This window comes from Hyperolius riggenbachi, chromosome 3 (assembly GCF_040937935.1).
Source record: "Hyperolius riggenbachi isolate aHypRig1 chromosome 3, aHypRig1.pri, whole genome shotgun sequence".
Taxonomy (NCBI): Eukaryota; Metazoa; Chordata; class Amphibia; order Anura; family Hyperoliidae; genus Hyperolius; species Hyperolius riggenbachi.
The window spans coordinates 517,392,008-517,418,912 of NC_090648.1; the positions used below are offsets into that span (position 1 = coordinate 517,392,008).

At 47.0% G+C, this 26,905-nt stretch overlaps 1 protein-coding gene across 2 annotated transcripts in view; it reads right to left on the reverse strand.

The window, feature by feature from the left end:
- Window positions 1-5,761: 5,761 nt before the first annotated feature.
- CDX1 (caudal type homeobox 1) overlaps window positions 5,762-26,905 on the reverse strand; it is a 100,088-nt gene continuing 78,944 nt past the window's right edge. For both annotated transcript variants that reach the window (XM_068273151.1, XM_068273150.1), the window contains 2 exons: window positions 22,123-22,268; window positions 5,762-6,435 (listed from right to left, as the gene is read on the reverse strand). In XM_068273151.1, the coding sequence (XP_068129252.1) occupies window positions 6,223-6,435; window positions 22,123-22,268 (359 nt within the window). In that variant the 3' untranslated portion in view covers window positions 5,762-6,222. The remainder of the gene's footprint in view (window positions 6,436-22,122; window positions 22,269-26,905) is intronic.

The following is a 26,905-nucleotide window of genomic DNA, read 5'->3' on the forward strand; positions in this document are numbered from 1 at the left end:
TATATTGTATACTCATCGTTCTTCAGTTACATTTCCTAGGTCTGTGCATTTGCGTCAGAGAAAGGCCTTTACTGTATCCTCATGCTTTTTACTGCAGACAAATACTCAAATGTAGTTGGTTATCAACAGGTTCTTAATCTTAAAGGGCCCCTAGGCCAAAAAAAAGTAATATAAAAGTTAAAATCTAACAGAACCGACAGGTTTTGGACTAGTCCATCTCCTCATGAGGGATTCTCAGGGTTTTCAAAAGAATTTCCTGAACGGTGGATGCTCAGTCCAACTGCCAAAATAATATTAGCCAGCCTTCCTACTCACTTGGACACTATTTTGGCAGTTAGGCTTAGCAACTGCCATTAAAGGGAACCTAAATTGAGAGGGATATGGATGTTTCCTTTTAAACAATACTAGTTGCCTGGCAGTCCTGCTGATCACTTTGGCTGCAGTAGTGGCTGAATCACACACCTGAAACAAGCATTCAGGTAATCCAGTGTGACTTCAGTCAGAGCACCTGATCTGCTGCATGCTTCTTGAGGGGCTGTGACTAAACGTATTGGAGACACAGCAGGAGAGTCAGGCAACTGGTATTATTTTAATAGGAAAAATCCATATCCCTCTCAGTTTAGGTTCCATTTAACATAGATTTTCTCAAAAACTTTTTTCTTGTTCCCACTGTCCTCCATAAAGCGATGTCCTGCAGCGGTACTGCAGGCTGTCACCACCGCGTGATGACACCTGGTGTCCTGTAGCGGTACTGCAGGCTGTCACCACCGCGTGATGACACCTGATGTCCTGCAGCGGTACTGCAGGCTGTCACCCCCGCGTGATGACACCTGGTGTCCTGTAGCGGTACTGCAGGCTGTCACCACCGCGTGATGACACCTGGTGTCCTGTAGCGGTACTGCAGGCTGTCACCACCGCGTGATGACACCTGATGTCCTGTAGCGGTATTGCAGGCTGTCACCACTGTGTGATGACACCTGGTGTCCTGTAGCGGTACTGCAGGCTGTCACCACCGCGTGATGACACCTGATGTCCTGTAGCGGTACTGCAGGCTGTCACCACCGCGTGATGACACCTGATGTCCTGCAGCGGTACTGCAGGCTGTCACCACCGCGTGATGACACCTGGTGTCCTGTAGCGGTACTGCAGGCTGTCACCACCGCGTGATGACACCTGATGTCCTGTAGCGGTACTGCAGGCTGTCACCACTGCGTGATGACACCTGATGTCCTGTAGCGGTACTGCAGGCTGTCACCACCGCGGGATGACACCTGATGTCCTGTAGCGGTACTGCAGGCTGTCACCCCCGCGTGATTACACCTGATGTCCTGTAGCGTTACTGCAAGCTGTCACCACCGCGTGATGACACCTGATGTCCTGTAGCGGTACTGCAGGCTGTCACCACCGCGTGATGACACCTGATGTCCTGTAGCGGTACTGCAGGCTGTCACCACCGCGTGATGACACCTTATGTCCTGTAGCGGTACTGCAGGCTGTCACCACCGTGTGATGACACCTGATGTCCTGTAGTGGTACTGCAGGCTGTCACCACTGCATGATGACACCTGATGTCCTGTAGCAGTACTGCAGGCTGTCACCACCGCGTGATGACACCTGATGTCCTGTAGCGGTACTGCAGGCTGTCACCACTGCGTGATGACACCTGATGTCCTGTAGCGGTACTGCAGGCTGTCACCACCGCGTGATGACACCTGATGTCCTGTAGCGGTACTGCAGGCTGTCACCACCGCGTGATGACACCTGATGTCCTGTAGCAGTACTGCAGGCTGTCACCACCGCGTGATGACACCTGATGTCCTGTAGCGGTACTGCAGGCTGTCACCACCGCGTGATGACACCTGATGTCCTGTAGCGGTACTGCAGGCTGTCACCACCGCGTGATGACACCTGGTGTCCTGTAGCGGTACTGCAGGCTGTCACCACTGCGTGATGACACCTGATGTCCTGTAGCGGTATTGCAGGCTGTCACCACTGCGTGATGACACCTGATGTCCTGTAGTGGTACTGCAGGCTGTCACCACTGCGTGATGACACCTGATGTCCTGTAGCGGTACTGCAGGCTGTCACCACCGTGTGATGACAGCTGATGTCCTGTAGCGGTACTGCAGGCTGTCACCACCGCGTGATGACACCCGATGTCCTGTAGCGGTACTGCAGGCTGTCACCACCGTGTGATGACACCTGATGTCCTGTAGCGGTACTGCAGGCTGTCACCACCGCGTGATGACACCTGATGTCCTGTAGCGGTACTGCAGGCAGTCACCACCACGTGATGACACCTGATGTCCTGTAGCGGTACTGCAGGCTGTCACCACCGCATGATGACACCTGATGTCCTGTAGCGGTACTGCAGGCTGTCACCACCGCGTGATGACACCTGATGTCCTGTAAGCGGTACTGCAGGCTGTCACCACCACGTGATGACAACTGATGTCCTGTAGCGATACTGCAGGCTGTCAACACCGCGTGATGACAACTGATGTCCTGTAGCGGTACTGCAGGCTGTCAGTGCACGGCGCCCATGGAGGAGTCGGCTTTCCGGGCTCTCTTCTCTTGTGTGTTCTCCTGCTCCCTGCTTCCTCCTGGATGAGCGGCTGGTCACTAGTAAGTAGGCAGATCTACTTGTGACCTGTGGCTGTGTGACTGTCCCTAAAGAGTAAGGGTTCGCGGGTCTACGGGGGTGGGGGGGCAGTTTTTACACCATCGCCCTGGGTGCAGTTTAGCCTAGAAAGTGCCCTGTCCACAGGGTTTCTAGGGGGCCTGATTCCCTGGAAACCCCATCATGAAATTAACTGCTCTTTCTTTTGATGTATGTAAATTTACACTGCCAATACTTTCATACATTATCTGTCATTTACAGCAATTATAGTTTAAAAATAAAAAGTGCTACTGTATATAAAACCCACAAATTTTATTTGCCCATTTGTCCCAGTTATTACAACATTTAAATGGTGTCCCAAGTACGATGTTTGTTTACTATATTTTATTTATAAATAAAGGTGTATGTTTTCCATTTTTTGTTTCTTTATACTATAGCAATAATGACAAGCCCTTATTTGCAAAAATAACAGTAATATACCCTCAAGACATACATATAAAAAGTCCCTAAGGTAACAATTTTTATTTTTTAATTGTTTTTACAAGTGTTTTATTTTGGTAACTGGGGTAGGGGGTGGAAAGGGTTAATAAATATTGGAGGGTTTATTTGTTTTTTATAATGTATTTGCGTGTATTTTTATTTTTTGACCACTAGATGTCCCCACACTTTATTCATGTGTACTGTGAACAGCACACAGGAAGTGTTATGTATGTGTTATTTACTTTCACTTTGTATACAAACACCGACACCTGATGTCCTGTAGCGGTATTGCAGGCTGTCACCACTGCGTGATGACACCTGATGTCCTGTAGCGGTACTGCAGGCTGTCACCACCGCGGGATGACACCTGATGTCCTGCAGCGGTACTGCAGGCTGTCACCACCGCGTGATTACACCTGATGTCCTGTAGCGGTACTGCAGGCTGTCACCACCGCGTGATTTCACCTGATGTCCTGTAGCGGTACTGCAGGCTGTCACCACCGCGGGATGACACCTGATGTCCTGTAGCGGTATTGCAGGCTGTCACCACCGCGTGATGACACCTGATGTCCTGTAGCGGTACTGCAGGCTGTCACCACCGCGGGATGACACCTGATGTCCTGCAGCGGTACTGCAGGCTGTCACCACCGCGTGATGACACCTGGTGTCCTGTAGCGGTACTGCAGGCTGTCACCACCGCGTGATGACACCTGATGTCCTGTAGCGGTACTGCAGGCTGTCACCACCGCGTGAAAGTGTCCCCACACTTTATTCATGTGTACTGTGAACAGCACACAGGAAGTGTTATGTATGTGTTATTTACTTTCACTTTGTATACAAACACCGACATCTCACTGTTGCGTTTCTCAATTCATTACAGGCATTGTGATCAGCTTTGGGAACACTTGTTCCCATCCACTCATTAACGGGAGCTCGAAGGGAGTGGGAGCCCAAACCAGACCAGCGGGAGCAGGCACATGCACGCACGCGCCGCACTGCACCGCCAACAACAAGGAAGAGTCAGATATCTTCACTCCTAATCCAGATATGAAGTTTAGAGGAGCATAGAAAAGCAAAGCAGAGGTAGAGAAGCAGTTAAAACTACTTTTTCAGCTAGCTACATATTTTATAGACATGCTGGATTAGTGCTTTTGGCATCCATGGCAACGGTGTAACGTTTGGAGTATGGATAATTTTCCATTCTTACATCTCTGCTTTCCTTTGTAGTGAGTGTTACATTTGCATGGGCTGGAATGGTTACAGTCAGAGGTATTTCACAGCCCCTGTGCAGTCATCACGCCCAGTTCAGTTGTCAGTGGATCTCTGCTCCCTCCTCTAACAGACAAAGCAAAGGGATTTAGATCATCTGCCTTCGCACTGATTGTTAAAACTTTTTCTTACAATAAACATTACACTTTAAATAGTCTAACACCACCTGTCACAAACAGAGCGTATGTGGGTGTCCCGCCCACAGGAGGGTAGCGGAAAGTATTGTACTATTTTACCTACACATACTAAGTAACTGACTATGACTGTCTCATATATCTACGTTCTGCGTTCTCCTCTATTGGTTTTGTACTATGTACAGCGCTATGGAAGATATTGGTGCTATGTACACAAATAATACTAATAAAGGTCTAAATATGTGTTAATGTTTCAGAAAAGGAAAGTTGTCATGAACCATGAAGAGTCTGTAATTTTCCAGAGAGTTTACTGGGAATGGTGGCTCAGGCCAGTGTTTGGTGGTTTGGGAGCCTGCCTGTCTCAGTTTGCCCACTAAGACGTTTGACCAACCATGCCAGCTCCTGATACCCTACTGGCGTGGCTCCACCCCTTCCACTGCCCAACGTGGGCTGCTCTGCTACACTCCGCCCTTTCAGCCTACATGATGACCAGCTCTGTATGCTCCCTTGGCAGTGCCGTCAGCCTCTCTACCTTGCCATGTGAGTGGGCAGGCTGGTCAGTGGGAGGGGCAGAGGGTTTCTGGCCAGGGATTGGTTAGGAGGCTGCTTGCAGGGATGGGCACATTTGGCGGGCTTATGAAGAACCTCCCTTTCTGTCTGGAGTCCACAAATGCCGGTTCTTCGAATCCCCACAATCAATATCCCTGAAATGTTACCAGTATTCCCCACAGTAGACTTGCCGTCGGTTGTACCGGTATAATTGCCATGCGCACAAAGTGCAAGGCTGTTTTATCGACTTTTGCTGAACACACCCCCAATATCTCTACAATTGCAGATCATATTGACATGCAGTTTTTGCTGCCGACGATCGCTGTGTGTTTTTTTATTGTATACTCAGTTGTGAAGTGTGTCCACGCTTGTGACATGTATACTTTGCTCTTTACGTTCGATAACTAATAAACAATTGCAGTCGCATTTTGTGCAAACTTTTATATTCACAAAATAGATAACAACCATATTGTAATTAAATCTGTAAAACATCCATACTGTATACATTATGCACATGTTCCATAACCGCGACCCTTAAATTAGGGAAACAGACAGAAGCCTCTCTCTCAACAATCATGTCCACAATTCGGCTGTGTGATTTCTGCCACGGTTTCCACAAATACTCTAAATTTTTGTTTAAAAAAATTTGTCTCCCCCCCATCCCCCCCCCCCCCCCCCCCCCCAAAAAAAAACAAAACAAAATGAGAACAATTATTACAACTATAATGGAAAAAAATTCTGAAATTTACAACATGAAAATGTTCACAATGAAAATGTTAAATACAGTAACACAACAGTGTCCAGCTCTGCCCGGGCCACAAGTCTGCTTCTCAGCATTGAAGAAATGGTGCCCCCAGCAGTTCTTTTGGAAGTAGAGGCTATCTGCAGGAAGGTTGGACCTTCTTATGTTTCCCAGCAGCAGTCATCAAGGTTGTCCTCTTTATTCTGCCATTGCAATGGAGGAGAATTAATGGGAGGACCTGACCGGCTGTTTTGGGAAAAGAAGATCAGGTTTTGCATCAGATATTTTGATAAATAAGGCCGGCCATCCATTAGTCCCCATGTCACCACAATTGGCTTCTTATAACACAAAGTTCCTTCAGGAATAAGCATGGTTGGATCACAGCTTCATGTCCTCTGTAGTCCCAACTGCTTGAAGGTCTGAAGGCCTCATGGGAGATACTCTTCTTTGATAGTCAGTACGGTTGGGGACACCATGTTGCTGTTGCTACTGCTGCTGCTACAGATTGGGCCCATCCCAGAGGAGGAGCCTATTGTGGGCGGGGTTGGCGTTGTGGTGCTGGCCTGCTGACTCTGCTGCTGCATCTTCTTCTTATTCACTTTTCTTTCTTTCGCCCTCCGATTCTGGAACCAAATTTTTACCTGAAAAGCAAAATAAATGGTTGGATGTAGAAAAACTTTAAGGTGACTACATATGCACAAAGCTTGTCACCCGATTGGATGGGGAATTTATCCCTTGGCATGCGCATTGCAAGGGGGTTTGATCCGGGGTACCGCCCTTGAACCTGTTGCCGTGGTGCCCCGGATCCATTATAGTGAGTCTCCCTCCCCCAGGGCAGTTTCGGCCAGTTTGAGCAGCAGGAGGGGGCACGCTAGGCGGAGTGGCGGTGGGAGCGGGCACATATAGTTACAAACTCACCTTCCTCCGCGATCCCTGCACGCAGCCTCTTGCTTCTTTCTATTTCCTGCACCGGCGTCCATCTGTAGGGTACAGCGCCTCCTGTAATGAGACGTAACCACATGTCATCACAGGAGGCGCTGTTATTAATGGATGGACGCCAGGGGAGGTAGTGGCATGAAGCTGGAGGCTGCGCGCGGGTATTGCGGAGGAAGGTGAGTTTGTAATTACATGTGCCCGCTGCTGGAGGCACCTACCTATCTAACCTATACTGGGGGAACCTACCTATTTAATCTATACTGGAGAAACCTACCTATCTAACCTATACTGGGGAAACTTACCTATCTAACCTATACTGGGGAAACACACGTATCTAGTCAGTACTGGGGAAACCTACCTATCTAACCTATACTGGGGAAACACACATATCTAACCTATACAGGGGAAACCTACCTATCTAACCAATACTGGGGAAACCTACCTATCTAACCAATACTGGGGAAACCTACCTATCTAATCTATACTGGGGAAACCTACCTATATAACCTATACTGGGGAAACCTACCTATCTAACCTATACTGGGCAAACCTACCTATCTAACCTGTACTGGAGAGACTTACCTATCTAACCTATACTGAGGAAACCTACCTATCTAACGTATACTGAGGAGACCTACCTATCTAACCTACACTGGTGAAACCTACCTATCTAACCTATACTGGGTAAACACAGCTATCTGACCTATACTGGGGGCACCTACCTATCTAACCTGTACTGGGAAAACCTACCTATCTAGCCTATACTGGGGGTACCTACCTATCTAACCTATACTGGGGGCACCTACCCATCTAACCAATACTGTGGAAACCTACCTATCTAACCTATACTGGGGAAACCTACCTATCTAACCTATACTGGGGGCACCTACCTATCTAACCTATACTGGGGACAACTACCTATCTAACCTGCACGGGGGCACCTACCTATCTAACCTATACTGGGGGCAACTACCTATCTAACCTATACTTGTGGCAATTATGTGGGCTACCCTATACGGGAGGCAACCAGCTTTCCCCTGATCCTCATTGGTCTGTTAAGGAACCAACTTAGTATAGCTGAGAACTGCGGCGGGGCAGTGTGTGTGGCGGTGGCTGGCGGAGATCTTTAATCAACTTCAAGATCGCAAGTTAGAGGATATTGACGTGGGAACATTTTTTTAAAGGTACAGGTAAGTATTTCTGTTTAATTAAGATTATTGATGGACTTTTTTCGTCATTATTATTATTATTATTTAGTATTTATATAGCGCCGACATATTCCGCAGCGCTGTACAGAGTATATATATATAGTCATGTCACTAACTGTCCCTCAAAGGAGCTCACAGTCTAACCCCTACCATTGCCATATGTCTATATTGTGTAGTGTATGTATTGTAGTCTAGGGCCAATTTTTAGGGGGGAAGCCAATTAACTTATCTGTATGTTTTTGGGATGTGGGAGGAAACCGGAGAACCCGGAGGAAACCCACGCAGACACGGGGAGAACATACAAACTCTTTGCAGATGTTGAACCGGGGACCCAGCGATGCAAGGCGAGAGCGCTAACCACTACGCCACCGTGCTGTCTTATTTCATTTAACCCTTTATGGAAATGGGTAAGGAGTACCTTGTACCCCTATACTCATTTCTCCTAGGAGGGGGTGGGCATCTGGGGTCCCTTTCTTAACCTTTTCCGGACCGCCTGCATTAGATTCTACGCCACACTTGTGGCTGTTCTAGCCTGATGCGGCGTAGAATCTACGCAGGCCCGCCATTTCCTCTCCCGACACGATTGTGCGCACCCGGAGGGGGAGATTAAGCTGTCATATGACAGCTGACATTTCCCCTCAGTGATCAGCAGCCATCGCGTATGGCTGCTGATCACTAGAGTGGGGCCGAACCTCCGATTTTAGGTTTTAGTTCCGCGTAAGGTTCGGTTCGCGTAAAAGTTCGCGAACCGCAATAGACTTCAATGGGGATGCGAACTTTGAAAAATGGAAAAAATTATGCTGGCCACAAAAGTGATGGAAAAGATGTTTCAAGGGGTCTAACACCTGGAGGGGGGCATGGCGGAGTGGGATACACGCCAAAAGTCCCGGGGAAAAATCTGGATGTGACGCAAAGCAGCGTTTTAAGGGCAGAAATCACATTGAATGCTAAATTGCAGGACTAAATTGCTTTCAAACATCTTGCATGTGTATACATCAATCAGGTAGTGTAATTAAGGTACTGCTTCACACTGACACACCAAACTCACTGTGTAACGCACCGCAAACAGCTGTTTGTGTAGTAACGGCCGTGCTGGACTGGTGCGCACCATGGCGAGAAAAGGTATGCAGTGGCGGGTTCACTGAACAGAACAGGTATGCAGTGGCGGGTTTACTGAACAGGTATGCAGTGGTGAGTTCACAGTACAGGTATGCAGTGGTGGGTTCACAGAACAGGTATGCAGTGGCGGGTTCACTGAACAGAACAGGTATGCAGTGGCGGGTTCACTGAACAGAACAGGTATGCAGTGGCGGGTTCACTGAACAGAACAGGTATGCAGTGGCGGGTTCACTGAACAGAACAGGTATACAGTGGCGGGTTCACTGTACAGAACAGGTATGCAGTGGCGGGTTCACTGAACAGAACAGGTATGCAGTGGCGGGTTCACTGAACAGAACAGGTATGCAGTGGCGGGTTCACTGAACAGGAATACAGTGGCGGGTTCACTGAACAGAACAGGTATGCAGTGGCGGGTTCACTGAACAGTACAGGTATGCAGTGGCAGGTTCACTGAACAGGTATGCAGTGGTGGGTTCACTGAACAGGTATGCAGTGGTGGGTTCACTGAACAGGTATGCAGTGGCGGGTTCACTGAACAGGTATGCAGTGGTGAGTTCACTGAACAGGTATGCAGTGGTGGGTTCACTGAACAGGTATGCAGTGGCGGGTTCACTGAACAGGTATGCAGTGGCAGGTTCACTGAACAGGTATGCAGTGGTGGGTTCACAGTACAGGTATGCAGTGGTGGGTTCACAGAACAGGTATGCAGCCAGGAACAAGCTAAGCCTAACTAATCTTTCCCTATGAAAGACAGTCTGCAGCAGCTCGCCCTACTCTCACTAATGCAGGCACACGAGTGGCCGTAATGGCCGCCGCTGCCTGCCTTTTATTAGGGGGGAGTGGCTCCAGGGGCTAGTGTAGCCTAATTGGCTACACTGGGCCTGCTGACTGTGATGTAGAGGGTCAAAGTTGACCCTCCATGTGCATTATGGGGCGAACCGAACTTCCGCAAAAGTTCGCCTGCGGGACGCGAACGCGAACCACTGAAGTTCGCATGGAACCGTTCGCAGGCAAACCGTTCGGCCCAACTCTACTGATCACGTGATCACTACGATCGCCGGCGGATCGTAGTGATCACTTTGACAGCGGCGGGCAGCGGCGGCAGGGGGGAAGAGGATCCACTCACCTCCCTGCCATTCCAGCGACGATCGGCGCTCCCCTCTGCTCTGGCCGGCATCTCTGCTCCTAATGCTGCTCAGTTCCGGGTCCCGGCTTGATGACGTCATCAAGCTGCAAAACGGAACCGAGCGGCATTAGGAGCAGAGATGCCGGCCGGAGAAGAGGGAGCTACTGCGGCTCATCGCTGGAGCCCGGAAGGTGAGTGACGGCTGCTGGCGAAAGGGGGGACACTGCCCAGCCAGCCACAGAGGGGATCCAGCAGCCTGAACCCCCCCCCCCCCCCAACGTGCACACCCTCCCACCGCAAAATGCCTGGTCCTTAAGGGGGGCTAGGTGGCCGGTCCTGAAATGGTTTAGGGGACTCCCAGATGCCCCATGACCCCCCCCCCAGGGGGTCGCCAGCCCCCACCTCCTCCTGGGGCACCAGAGGTGGGGAAGAGCCCCTTGTCCATGGATGGCACAAGGGCTCCAGGGGGAGGGGGGGAATGGAAGGCTTGGCCGCCCCTCTCCCTCGGAGCCCCTCCATACCATGGTCTATGCGGGCTGGTATAGCTCAGGGTGCGAAGCCCCAGTCGGCGGGGGCTCCACATTCTGGCTATCCCAGCCTGCATGGGGGACAAGAAGTTACAGAGGCTCGGGAGGGGGGACCCCACGTCATTTTAAAAAATGTGTATGATGCCATCATTTGTCTTACATGCAAAATATTCAAATATTTCATTTATTTAAAGAGGAACTGCAGTAAAAATAATAATAATAATTGCAGTATTTGTATAGCGCCTTTCTCCTGTCGGACTCAAAGCGCTTGCGAGGCAGCCACTAGAGCGCACTCAGTAGGCAGTAGCAGTGTTAGGGAGTCTTGCCCAAGAAACTCCTTACTGAATAGGTGCTGGTTTACTGAACAGGCAGAGCCGAGATTCGAACTCTGGTCTCCTAACATAATGAATAAAATTGCTTTTTTTTTTTTTTTAATAGTCATGTATAGATTATTTAGTCCGTTTTTGCCCATTGTAAAATCTTTCTTCTCCCTGATTTACAGTCTGACATTTAGCACAGGTGGCGACATATTTAGCTCTGTCAGGTGCAGCTGTGCAGAATGTTTACTGAGAGTTCCAAAAGCAGTGAAAATAATGACTGTTCTTCCAGAAGGCTCAGGGAGCAGGAAAACTCCACATAGCTAAACAGCCTAAGCTAAGCATCACTGGAAGGCTACATACATACTCAGGGCCAGATTTTGGCCAAGGCCACCTAGGCCATGGCCTAGGGCACCACTGGAGCAAGGGCGGATGAGCAGCAGGCTAAAGTGGTGCATCATTTGGAAGCTTGCAAATGCTGCAGTGCAGGGAGATTGCGCAAGTGCCTGACCACGGTGGATGATGGAGATGGAGGGGAAGAGGAAGCTTCTGCACTGGAGATGAGCGGGGAAATGAGTGACACTGATGGCTGCTGCAGTGTGAAGGTGAGCTGCCTACCTATACTGAAGGGGGGTGGGAAAGGAGGGAATAAGGGAGTCATCTGGCTACTTATACTGGGGGGGGGGTGGGGCTTATCAGGCTACCTATACTGAAGGGGGGTGGGAAAGGAGGGAATAAGGGAGTCATCTGGCTACTTATACTGGGGGGGGTGGGGCTCATCAGGCTACCTATACTGAAGGGGGGAGAGGGAAAGGGAGGGAATAAGGGTGTCATCTGTGCTACCTATACTGAAGGGGGGTGGGAAAGGAGGGAATAAGGGAGTCATCTGGGCTACCTATACTGGAGTGAAGGGGGGAGGGGGTCATCTCACTACCTATATTAAAGGGGGCACCTGATGACAGTGGCCTTGGGCGGTTAAGAGTACAAATCCGGCCCTGTACATACTGTATATACATATATATATATATATATACAGCAATATATAGCTTTAGGAAGTGTTACTGAAACCAGTAAAAATTACCATAAAAGTGTGTATCCTGAATAACTGTCACTACAGGACCTCTTTACTGCATTCTACTATATGTCACTACAGGTCCTCTTTACTGCATTCTGCTATATGTCACTACAGGGCCTCTTTACTGCATTCTGCTATATGTCACTACAGGGCCTCTTTACTGCATTCTGCTATATGTCACTACAGGGCCTCTTTACTGCATTCTGCTATATGTTACTACAGGGCCTCTTTACTGCATTCTACTATATGTCACTACAGGGCCTCTTTACTGCATTCTACTATATGTCACTACAGGGCCTCTTTACTGCATTCTGCTACATGTCACTACAGGGCCTCTTTACTGCATTCTGCTATATGTCACTACAGGGCCTCTATACTGCATTCTGCTATATGTCACTACAGGGCCTCTTTACTGCATTCTGCTATATGTCACTACAGGGCCTCTTTACTGCATTCTGCTATATGTCACTACAGGGCCACTTTACTGCATTCTGCTATATGTCACTACAGGGCCTCTTTACTGCATTCTGCTATATGTCACTACAGGGCCTCTTTACTGCATTCTGCTATATGTTACTACAGGGCCTCTTTACTGCATTCTACTATATGTCACTACAGGACCTCTTTACTGCATTATACTATATGTCACTACAGGGCCTCTTTACTGCATTCTGCTATATGTCACTACAGGGCCTCTTTACTGCATTCTGCTATATGTCACTACAGGGCCTCTTTACTGCATTCTGCTATATGTCACTACAGGGCCTCTTTACTGCATTCTGCTATATGCCACTACAGGGCCTCTTTACTGCATTCTGGCTCTGCTATATGTCACTACAGGGCCTCTTTACTGTATTCTGCTATATGTCACTACAGGACCTCTTTACTGCATTCTGCTATATGTCACTACAGGGCCTCTTTACTGCATTCTGCTATATGTCACTACGGGGCCTCTTTACTGCATTCTGCTATATGTCACTACAGGGCCTCTTTACTGCATTCTGCTATATGTCACTACGGGACCTCTTTACAGCATTCTGCTATATGTCACTACAGGGCCTCTTTACTGCATTCTGCTATATGTCACTACGGGACCTCTTTACTGCATTCTGCTATATGTCACTACAGGGCCTCTTTACTGCATTCTGCTATATGTCACTACGGGACCTCTTTACTGCATTCTGCTATATGTCACTACAGGGCCTCTTTACTGCATTCTGCTATATGTCACTACGGGGCCTCTTTACTGCATTCTGCTATATGTCACTACAGGGCCTCTTTACTGCATTCTGCTATACGTCACTACAGGGCCTCTTTACTGCATTCTGCTGTATGTCACTACAGGACCGCTTTACTGCATTCTGCTATATAGGGCCTCTTTACTGCATTCTACTATACGTCACTTCAGGGCCTCTTTACTGCATTCTCATATATGTCACTACAGGGCCTTTTTACTGCATTCTGCTATATGTCACTACAGGGGCTCTTTACTGCATTCTGCTATATGTCACTACAGGGCCTCTTTACTGCATTCTGCTATATGTCACTACAGGGCCTCTTCCCTGCATTCTGCTATATGTCAATACAGGGCCTCTTTACTGCATTCTACTATATGTCACTACAGGGCCTCTTTACTGCATTCTGCTGTATGTCACTACAGGGCCTCTTTACTGCATTCTGGTATATGCTACTACAGGGCATCTTTACTGCATTCTGCTATATGTCACTACAGGGCCTCTTTACTGCATTCTGGTATATGTCACTACAGGGCCTCTTTACTGCATTCTGCTATATGTCACTACAGGGCCTCTTTACTGCATTATGCTATATGTCACTACAGGGCCTCTTTACTGCATTCTGCTATATGTCACTACAGGGCCCCTTTACTGCATTCTGCTATATGTCACTACAGGGCCTCTTTACTGCATTCTGCTACATGTCACTACAGGGCCTCTTTACTGCATTCTACTATATGTCACTACAGGACCTCTTTACTGCATTCTGCTATGTCACTACAGGGCCTCTTTACTGCATTCTGCTATATGTCACTACAGGACCTCTTTACTGCATTCTACTATATGTCACTACAGGGCCTCTTTACTGCATTCTACTATATGTCACTACAGGGCCTCTTTACTGCATTCTGCTATATGTCACTACAGGACCTCTTTACTGCATACTGCTATATGTCACTACAGGGCCTCTTTACTGCATTCTGCTATATGTCACTACAGGGCCTCTTTACTGCATACTGTTATATGTCACTACAGGGCCTCTTTACTGCATTCTGCTATATGTCACTACAGGGTTTCTATACTGCATTCTGCTGTATGTCACTACAGGGCCTCTTTACTGATTTCTGCTATATGTCACTACAGGGCCTCTTTACGGCATTCTGCTACATGTCACTACAGGACCTCTTTACTGCATTCTGCTATATGTCACTACAGGGCCTCTTTACTGCATTCTGCTATATGTCACTACAGGGCCTCTTTACTTCATTCTGCTATGTGTCACTACAGGGCCACTTTACTGCATTCTGCTATATGCCACTACAGGGCCACTTTACTGCATTCTGCTATATGCCACTACAGGACCTCTTTACTGCATTCTGCTATATGTCACTACAGGGCCTCTTTACTGCATTCTGCTATATGTCACTACAGGTCCTCTTTACTGCATTCTGCTATATGTCACTACAGGGCCTCTTTACTGCATTCTACTATATGTCACTACAGGGCCTCTTTACTGCATTCTGCTATATGTCACTACAGGGCCTCTTTACTGCATTCTGGTATATGTCACTACAGGGCCTCTTTACTGCATTCTACTATATGTCACTACAGGGCCTCTTTACGGCATTCTGCTACATGTCACTACAGGGCCTCTTTACTGCATTCTGCTATATGTCACTACAGCAGGGGCGTAGCAATAGGGGGTGCAGAGGTAGCGACCGCATCGGGGCCCTTGGGCCAGAGGGGCCCCGAAGGGCCCTCCCTCAACTACAGTATTAGCTCTCTATTGGTCCTGTGCTCATAATAATCACTTCTATAGATACTTTGAATAGTGGTAATCATTAACAAACTGTTCTCCATCCCCTTCTTACACCTCTGACACTGTAGTTGCCATTGGCAGGTTTTGGTGCGGCGTATCAGTTGTTATGTATAGAGTGTTTGGGGGGCCCCATTGTAAAACTTGCATCGGGGCCCACAGCTCCTTAGCTACGCCACTGCACTACAGGGCCTCTTTACTGCATTCTGCTATATGTCACTACAGGGCCTCTTTACTTCATTCTGCTATATGCCACTACAGGGCCTCTTTACTGCATTCTGCTATATGTCACTACAGGGCCTCTTTACTGCATTCTGCTATATGCCACTACAGGGCCTCTTTACTGCATTCTGCTATATGTCACTACAGGGCCTCTTTACTGCATTCTGGTATATGTCACTACAGGGCCTCTTTACTGCATTCTACTATATGTCACTACAGGGCCTCTTTACTGCATTCTGCTATGTGTCACTACAGGGCCACTTTACTGCATTCTGCTATATGTCACTACAGGGCCTCTTTACTGCATTCTGCTATATGTCACTACAGGGCCTCTTTACTGCATTCTGCTATATGTCACTACAGGGCCTCTTTACTGCATTCTGCTATATGTCACTACAGGGCCTCTTTACTGCATTCTGCTTTATGTCACTACAGGGCCTCTTTACTGCATTCTGCTATATGTCACTACAGGGCCTCTTTACTGCATTCTACTATATGTCACTACAGGGCCTCTTTACTGCATTCTGCTATATGTCACTACAGGGCCTCTTTACTGCATTCTGCTATATGTCACTACAGGGCCTCTTTACTGCATTCTGCTATATGTCACTACAGGGCCTCTTTACTGCATTCTGCTTTATGTCACTACAGGGCCTCTTTACTGCATTCTGCTATATGTCACTACAGGGCCTCTTTACTGCATTCTGCTTTATGTCACTACAGGGCCTCTTTACTGCATTCTGCTATATGTCACTACAGGGCCTCTTTACTGCATTCTGCTATATGCCACTACAGGGCCTCTTTACTGCATTCTGCTATATGTCACTACAGGGCCTCTTTACTGCATTCTGCTATATGCCACTACAGGGCCTCTTTACTGCATTCTGCTATATGTCACTACAGGTCCTCTTTACTGCATTCTGCTATATGTCACTACAGGGCCTCTTTACTGCATTCTGCTATAGGTCACTACAGGGCCTCTTTACTGCATTCTGCTATATGTCACTACAGGGCCTCTTTACTGCATTCTACTATGTGTCACTACAGGGCCACTTTACTGCATTCTGCTATATGCCACTACAGGGCCTCTTTACTGCATTCTGCTATATGTCACTACAGGGCCTCTTTACTGCATTCTGCTATATGTCACTACAGGGCCTCTTTACTGCATTCTGCTATATGTCACTACAGGGCCTCTTTACTGCATTCTGCTACATGTCACTACAGGGCCTCTTTACTGCATTCTACTATATGTCACTACAGGGCCTCTTTACTGCATTCTACTAATATGTCACTACAGGGCCTCTTTACTGCATTCTGCTATATGTCACTACAGGGCCTCTTTACTGTATTCTGCTATATGTCACTACAGGGCCTCTTTACTGTATTCTGCTATATGTCACTACAGGGCCTCTTTACTGCATTCTGCTATATGTCACTACAGGGCCTCTTTACTGCATTCTGCTATATGTCACTACAGGGCCTCTTTACTGCATTCTACTATATGTCACTACAGGGTCTCTTTACTGCATTCTGCTATACGTCACTACAGGTCCTCTTTACTGCATTCTCCTATATGTCACTACATGACCTCTTTACTGCATTCTCCTATATGTCACTACAGGGCCTCTTTACTGCATTCTACTATATGTCACTACAGGGCCTCTTTACTGCATTCTGCTATATGTCACTACAGGGCCTCTTTACTGCATTCTGCTATATGTCACTACAGGGCCTCTTTACTGCATTCTACTATATGTCACTACAGGGCCTCTTTACTGCATTCTGCTATATGCCACTACAGGGCCTCTTTACTGCATTCTGCTATATGTCACTACAGGGCCTCTTTACTGCATTCTGCTATATGCCACTACAGGGCCTCTTTACTGCATTCTGCTATATGTCACTACAGGGCCTCTTTACTGCATTCTGCTATATGTCACCACAGGGCCTCTTTACTGCATTCTGCTATATGCCACTACAGGGTCTCTTTACTGCATTCCGCTATATGTCACTACAGGGCCTCTTTACTGCATCCTGCTATATGTCACTACAGGGCCTCTTTACTGCATTCTGCTACATGTCACTACAGGGCCTCTTTACTGCATTCTACTATATGTCACTACAGGGCCTCTTTACTGCATTCTACTATATGTCACTACAGGGCCTCTTTACTGCATTCTACTATATGTCACTACAGGGTCTCTTTACTGCATTCTGCTATACGTCACTACAGGTCCTCTTTACTGCATTCTCCTATATGTCACTACAGGGCCTCTTTACTGCATTCTGCTATATGTCACTACAGAGCCTCTTTACTGCATTCTCCTATATGTCACTACAGGACCTCTTTACTGCATTCTCCTATATGTCACTACATGACCTCTTTACTACATTCTGCTATATGTCACTACAGGGCCTCTTTACTGCATTCTGCTATATGTCACTACAGGGCCTCTTTACTGCATTCTGCTATATGTCACTACAGGGCCTCTTTACTACATTCTGCTATATGTCACTACAGGGCCTCTTTACTGCATTCTGCTATATGTCACTACAGGGCCTCTTTACTGCATTCTGCTATATGTCACTACAGGGCCTCTTTACTGCATTCTGCTATATGTCACTACAGGGGCCTCTTTACTGCATTCTGCTATATGTCACTACAGGGCCTCTTTACTGCATTCTGCTATATGTCACTACAGGGCCTCTTTACTGCACTCTGCTATATGTCACTACAGGGCCTCTTTACTGCATTCTGCTATATGTCACTACAGGGCCTCTTTACTGCATTCTGCTATATGTCACTACAGGGGCCTCTTTACTGCATTCTGCTATATGTCACTACAGGGCCTCTTTACTGCATTCTGCTATATGTCACTACAGGGCCTCTTTACTGCACTCTGCTATATGTCACTACAGGGCCTCTTTACTGCATTCTGCTATATGTCACTACAGGGCCTCTTTACTGCATTCTGCTATATGTCACTAAAGGGCCTCTTTATTGCATTCTGCTATGTGTCACTACAGGGCCTCTTTACTGCATTCTGCTATATGTCACTACAGAGCCTCTTTACTGCATTCTGCTATATGCCACTACAGGGCCTCTTTACTGCATTCTGCTATATGTCACTACAGGTCCTCTTTACTGCATTCTGCTATATGTCACTACAGGGCCTCTTTACTGCATTCTGCTATAGGTCACTACAGGGCCTCTTTACTGCATTCTGCTATATGTCACTACAGGGCCTCTTTACTGCATTCTACTATGTGTCACTACAGGGCCACTTTACTGCATTCTGCTATATGCCACTACAGGGCCTCTTTACTGCATTCTGCTATATGTCACTACAGGGCCTCTTTACTGCATTCTGCTATATGTCACTACAGGGCCTCTTTACTGCATTCTGCTATATGTCACTACAGGGCCTCTTTACTGCATTCTGCTACATGTCACTACAGGGCCTCTTTACTGCATTCTACTATATGTCACTACAGGGCCTCTTTACTGCATTCTACTAATATGTCACTACAGGGCCTCTTTACTGCATTCTGCTATATGTCACTACAGGGCCTCTTTACTGTATTCTGCTATATGTCACTACAGGGCCTCTTTACTGTATTCTGCTATATGTCACTACAGGGCCTCTTTACTGCATTCTGCTATATGTCACTACAGGGCCTCTTTACTGCATTCTGCTATATGTCACTACAGGGCCTCTTTACTGCATTCTACTATATGTCACTACAGGGTCTCTTTACTGCATTCTGCTATACGTCACTACAGGTCCTCTTTACTGCATTCTCCTATATGTCACTACATGACCTCTTTACTGCATTCTCCTATATGTCACTACAGGGCCTCTTTACTGCATTCTACTATATGTCACTACAGGGCCTCTTTACTGCATTCTGCTATATGTCACTACAGGGCCTCTTTACTGCATTCTGCTATATGTCACTACAGGGCCTCTTTACTGCATTCTACTATATGTCACTACAGGGCCTCTTTACTGCATTCTGCTATATGCCACTACAGGGCCTCTTTACTGCATTCTGCTATATGTCACTACAGGGCCTCTTTACTGCATTCTGCTATATGCCACTACAGGGCCTCTTTACTGCATTCTGCTATATGTCACTACAGGGCCTCTTTACTGCATTCTGCTATATGTCACCACAGGGCCTCTTTACTGCATTCTGCTATATGCCACTACAGGGTCTCTTTACTGCATTCCGCTATATGTCACTACAGGGCCTCTTTACTGCATCCTGCTATATGTCACTACAGGGCCTCTTTACTGCATTCTGCTACATGTCACTACAGGGCCTCTTTACTGCATTCTACTATATGTCACTACAGGGCCTCTTTACTGCATTCTACTATATGTCACTACAGGGCCTCTTTACTGCATTCTACTATATGTCACTACAGGGTCTCTTTACTGCATTCTGCTATACGTCACTACAGGTCCTCTTTACTGCATTCTCCTATATGTCACTACAGGGCCTCTTTACTGCATTCTGCTATATGTCACTACAGAGCCTCTTTACTGCATTCTCCTATATGTCACTACAGGGCCTCTTTACTGCATTCTGCTATGTGTCACTACAGGGCCTCTTTACTGCATTCTGCTATATGTCACTACAGGGCCTCTTTACTGCATTCTACTATATGTCACTACAGAGCCTCTTTACTGCATTCTGCTATATGTCCCTACAGGGCCTCTTTACTGCATTCTGCTATATGTCACTACAGGGCCTCTTTACTGCATTCTACTATATGTCACTACAGAGCCTCTTTACTGCATTCTCCTATATGTCACTACAGGGCCTCTTTACTGCATTCTGCTATATGTCACTACAGGGCCTCTTTACTGCATTCTCCTATATGTCACTACAGGGCCTCTTTACTGCATTCTGCTATATGTCACTACAGAGCCTCTTTACTGCATTCTGCTATATGTCACTACAGGACCTCTTTACTGCATTCTCCTATATGTCACTACATGACCTCTTTACTACATTCTGCTATATGTCACTACAGGGCCTCTTTACTGCATTCTGCTATATGTCACTACAGGGCCTCTTTACTGCATTCTGCTATATGTCACTACAGGGCCTCTTTACTGCATTCTGCTATATGTCACTACAGGGCCTCTTTACTGCATTCTCCTATATGTCACTACATGACCTCTTTACTACATTCTGCTATATGTCACTACAGGGCCTCTTTACTGCATTCTGCTATATGTCACTACAGGGCCTCTTTACTGCATTCTGCTGTATGTCACTACAGGGCCTCTTTACTGCATTCTGCTATATGTCACTACGGGACCTCTTTACTGCATTCTGCTATATGTCACTACAGGGCCTCTTTACTGCATTCTGCTATATGTCACTACAGAGCCTCTTTACTGCATTCTGCTATATGTCACTACAGGACCTCTTTACTGCATTCTCCTATATGTCACTACATGACCTCTTTACTACATTCTGCTATATGTCACTACAGGGCCTCTTTACTGCATTCTGCTATATGTCACTACAGGGCCTCTTTACTGCATTCTGCTATATGTCACTACAGGGCCTCTTTACTGCATTCTGCTATATGTCACTACAGGGCCTCTTTACTACATTCTGCTATATGTCACTACAGGGCCTCTTTACTGCATTCTCCTATATGTCACTACAGGACCTCTTTACTGCATTCTCCTATATGTCACTACATGACCTCTTTACTACATTCTGCTATATGTCACTACAGGGCCTCTTTACTGCATTCTGCTATATGTCACTACAGGGCCTCTTTACTACATTCTGCTATATGTCACTACAGGGCCTCTTTAACTTGGTAAGTGCTGTTGTCAGGTTTCTAGTCCCCCTCTGATGGTCTATTAGGAGCAGCTGGATTTTATTTTATAAGGACGTGAGAGAAAAGGTGGCCATACACTGGTCGATGTGCCATTAGATCGACCAGCTGACAGATCCCTATCTGATCGAATCTGATCAGAGAGGGATCGTATGGCTGCCTTTACTGCAAACAGATTGTGAATCGATTTCAGCCTGAAACCGATTCACCATCTGCTGAGCTGCTCCTGCCGCCTGTCCCCCCCCCCCCCCCGTATACATTACCTGAGGCTGGCTCCCGGGCATCTTCTCAGCGCTGCACGGCTCAGTTCCGGATCCATTACGGCGCTTCCTGTGTTACTCCGTGACCAGGAAGTTCAAATAGAGCGCCCTCTATTGTAACTTCCTGGTCACTGCAGTGACACAGGAAGCGCCGGGATGGATGGAGCCGGAACAGAGCCGTGCAGCGCTGAGAAGACGCCCGGGAGCCAGCCTCAGGTAATGTATACTTGATCGGATCGGCCGCCGCTAGCGACGCGCACTTTACCCGCCGGCGATCGAGGGTAATTTCCCGCACGGCGCGATCGACGGACCGATCCGATTTCGGGAGGAAATCGGATCGGCAGCTGCGTTTACCGCGAACGATTGGCAGCAGATTCGTTCCCAGGATCGAATCTGCTGTCGAAACGGCCGGGAATCGAGCCAGTGTATGGCCACCTTAAGTCCTGAATAATAATATAATAATAATGAGGAGGATAAGGAGGAGGAGGAGGATGATGATGATGAGGAGAAGGAGGAGGAGGATGAGGAGGAGGAGGAGGATGATGATGATGATGATGAGGAGGAGGAGGATGATGAGGAGGATGAGGATGATGATGATAATGATGATAGACTGACCTGGCGTTCTGTGAGCGACAATGTGGCGGCGAGCTCGGCTTTCCTGCGTATCGTGATATAGCGGCTGTAGTGGAATTCCTTCTCCAGCTCCAGGCGTTGGTGGTCGGTGTACACTACTCGGTATTTGTCTTTTGTTCTGGTCTTACCTGAAAGGTAGAGAAGAAAGCCGTGCTATATTATTACTATTATACTAATATATATTATACTGTATGACACAATATTAGGGGCTGGCAATCTTTGGAAAGGTCTCTACCAAATGTGCATGAAATAGGGTTGCCAGGATAAATGGGGCCAGGTAAAGCCGATATAAGTCTTATCTATAAAAGCGCCTGTAGCACCGGGCACTGGCACGTGTTGTGACATCACCATGCACCGAGTGGTACAGGCAATCACCATGATGCCGGACACCAGAGGAAGCCAGGAGTGGTGGCAGCGGACAGGTGAGGCGTCAGCACTGGGGGGGCGTAGATCTGATCAGGGAAGCTCTGTCTAATGTTCGATCTGCCATACCTCATTGGACAGGAAATTGCATTGTGTGTACCCAGCATAAGGCTGTGTTCCCACTTGGGCTGAGATTGGACATGTTTTGTCTTTCTTGGTGAAGGATTATTATTAGCCAAAAGCTTACTGTTTGTTTACCTCTAAGTTAGCCAGAATCAGAATCAGCTTTATTCGCCAAGTATGCCAGAGGCATACCGGGAATTGTTTTTGGAGCACATGGCACGGCATTTGCACAAGCATACATAGACTTGCAGACATATGGCGTAGTGAGGGCTACATAAACAAGAACATTGTGAGGGGCATACAGTCAAGCGGGGGTTATATGCAGAAGGAACAGAAACACAAGTTGTCATGTGAGGTACGAGTTCAGTTGGAGTACCGCCTGGGGGAAGAAGGTACTCCGGCGTCTGGAGGTTCTGGTGGGGACAGCCCTGTATTGGCGGCCCAGTGGAAGGAGCTCCCAACTTTTTGAGATGAGAAAGAGGGACACTTAAGCCACGCCCTGCCACACCCCTGACCACGCCCCCGTCACAACCCTAGTCACACATACCATAAAGATTTCATAAGAAAACTATGTTGTTTTATAATTAAAACCACACTGGTTCTTTCTATCCTGGTTCATTTTCCTTCATAGTAACATTTTACAATTAGTAATCTATCAATTTAAAGGATGGGAATAAAGTTTAGAGTCAAACGAACACACTCTTTAGTAGAGAAATATATATATTTACATAGAAAGAGGGACAAATGAGGAGGAAAGAGGGACAGAGGGGCAGGGCTCCCAAAGAGGTACAGTTGGGAGCTATGGTATTGTCCTGATTCACTCCCTGCTTTTACTGATGGCCGACGCGGTACAACACCCTACTGCTACTTCTTTGCTCCTCACAAAATCTACAGAGAACGGAACCTATTTTATGAAAAGGAGCTATTCACACTTGTCACGCTGCAGTGGATCCGCAGGATGTGTTGTGGTAAGCAGGCCGCACTTCTGTGCAGTACCCCATAATTACAGCTAGGCGGCAGTGCTCCCCCCTATAGCCTACGGAGGCTACATCTGGACCACAGCGCACCATCAGAACAGACACTACACTGCCCCCCACTGGCTGCACGTGGTGTGACACCAGCCTAATAAATCTGGGTAAATGCCACGCGTACATCAAAAAAGGGCGTCGGGGAAAAAGGGTGCGGGGTGTAAACGATAAGTAGTAATAGCGTTTATAAAAATATGTGTTGTATTTCGTTTACAAATAACGTTTTACAAATTTATAAATCATTAAATAATGTGTATGAAATCGGCAATAGTGAAAACGTTAATCTTCCCTGTTTCAAAAGTGAAACTTATAATTACGTTTCTTAAAAAAACGATAATATATGTTTAATCGTTATAATTGTATATTATTGTGAATAACCTTCATGTATTGTTTATTCTTATAATAAAGTCTGAAAATATTCTTTATAACGATGATATAAATATAACTACGTTCGTAATAAGTGTTGTAAAACATTAGTAAGTATTACTAAAATGTTACTAAAACTATACCTAAGCCTACTCTCACACATAACCCTCCCTGTACCTATCCCTAACCTCTAGACCCTGGTGGTGCCTAACCCTAAGATCCTCCTGGTGGTGCCTAACCCTAAGACCCCCCTGGTGGTGCCTAACCTAAGACCCCCCTGGTGGTGCCTAACCCTAAGACCATCCTGGTGGTGGCTAAACCTAAGACCCCCCCTGGTGGTGCCTAAACCTAAGACCCCCCTGGTGGTGCCTAAACCTAAGACCCTCCTGGTGGTGCCTAAACCTAAGACCCCCCTGGTGGTGCCTAACCCTAAGACCCTCCTGGTAGTGCCTAACCCTAAGACCCTCCTGGTGGTGCCTAACCCTAAGACCCCCCTGTTGGTGCCTAAACCTAAGACCCTCCTGGTGGTGCCTAAACCTAAGACCCCACTGTTGGTGCCTAACCCTAAGACCCCCCTGGTGGTGCCTAAACCGAAGACCCCCCTGGTGGTGCCTAACCCTAAGACCCCCCTGGTGGTGCCTAACCTAAGACCCCCCTGGTGGTGCCTAACCCTAAGACCATCCTGGTGGTGGCTAAACCTAAGACCCTCCTGGTGGTGCCTAACCCTAAGACCCCCCTGGTGGTGCCTAAACCTAAGACCCTCCTGGTGGTGCCTAAACCTAAGACCCCCCTGGTGGTGCCTAACCCTAAGACCCTCCTGGTAGTGCCTAACCCTAAGACCCTCCTGGTGGTGCCTAACCCTAAGACCCTCCTGGTGGTGCCTAAACCTAAGACCCTCCTGGTGGTGCCTAAACCTAAGACCCCACTGTTGGTGCCTAACCCTAAGACCCCCCTGGTGGTGCCTAAACCGAAGACCCCCCTGGTGGTGCCTAACCCTAAGACCCTCCTGGTGGTGCCTAAACCTAAGACCCCCCTGGTGGTGCCTAAACCTAACCACCCCCCTTAGTGATCGCTTTATTATGTGGATAATAATGTTTTACAAATAGTGACTGTAAAAAATATATTGCAATTTACGTTACGTACTGATCGCTTTATTTTGTGAATAATACTGGTTTACAAACATTAAGGAATAAAAATTGTAAATAATTGTATTGTGTGGATAATAATGTTTTACAAATAGTGATTAGTATTGATAGTGATAGTATTAGGGGCATGTATTATTGGCCCGCCCCCCACATGGTTACTGTTATATAGTACTTGCGGCACATGCTATGGGCCGTCCCCACATGGCTACCATCATATAGTACTAGGCGGGGCACATGCTATACGACAGCAGCAACCGAAGCAAGAACGCCAAAGCAGAAGATGGATTGGCCGGGGGTTCTGTCCGATATTACAAACCATTACAGCCGCGCACCCTATTCACCACATCGGTGTAAGATTACCCAGCATGTCAAGGACAGAATTGGTTAAATTGTCGATTGGGCATGCTTGTGGCAGTACCAATTTGCATCAAGTATCGATTCTGATGGTCGATCAGCTTCCAAATCGCCAGATGTATGGACAGCTTAACGCTCACTGTAACGCCAAGCAAATGTGACTGAGCACGTCAGCTTGTGGGCGTTATTCACAAAGCCGTGATATCTCTTATCATGGTCGCGCTATCGTTTTGCACGCGCTATAATGCATGTAATGGTTTCCGTGCGCAATCGCAAATTTTTGTGCGAAAACGGGGGCAACTTTGCGCTGAAAATTCAAGTTTTCACGTGAAAATGTCCGATTGCACGCATTATTATATATACATTATCGTGCGTGCAGAACGCTAGCGTGACTGTGATAATAGTGATCACGGCTTTGTGAATCAGCCCTTACTGCGGGCAAGAGAAGAGAACGCTGCGAGTCGTCTCTGGTGACCTCACAATACTTCATCTGCTACTATCATGGGTTGTGCTACCTACAGTATATATGCAGATGTGTAGATATAGAACCATGGGCCCCAAGGCCGATTCTACACTGGGCCCTCTAACCCCCAAATGTTACATTTTATAATTGTACTAGCTGATGACCCGGCATGGCCCGGGAATGTATTTGGCTGGTGTTGGCGCTGCCCAGTGCTGGGCCGAAATTACGCATTAGCGTAATTACGCATCGTAATTCACTACAAATGCACCGTAAGCGTTACGTGTAAGGTTACGGTATTACACGTAATTAATTACGCGTAGACCGTAGGTTACGTTATTACGCGTAACAAATTACGCGTAAGACCGTAAACTCCTATTGAAATTACACAGTCTGCCGTAATCGCGTAATATTACGCTCCCGTATAATATAAAAAAAGCCGCCGACTTTAAGGGTTAATAGCAAAGCCCCCTTAAGTGCTAAGAGCCTCAAATTTGGAGAATATATTAAGGAGATCAGAAGGAATAAGAGGAAAAAAATGTTTTTCAAAAAGACCTTATAGCAAAGCCTGCTTAAAATTTAGGAACACCAAATTCCCAGGGTATATTAAGGGGATCAGTGGGAATAAGAGGAAAAAAAAAATTTCAGTGGGAATAAGAGGAAAAAATTTTTTTCAGTGGGAATAAGAGGAATTTTTTTTTTCAAAAAGACCTTATAGTTTTTGAGAAAATCGATTTTTAAGTTTCAAGGGCAAAAATGTCTTTTAAATGCGGAAAATGTCCGTTTTTTTTGCACAGGTAACAATAGTGTATTATTTTCATAGATTCCCCCAAGTGGGAAGAGTTTTACTTACTTCGTTCTGAGTGTGGAGTTTGGGAAATATAAAAAAAAACGACGTGGGGTCCCCCCTCCCAGACCTCTTTAAC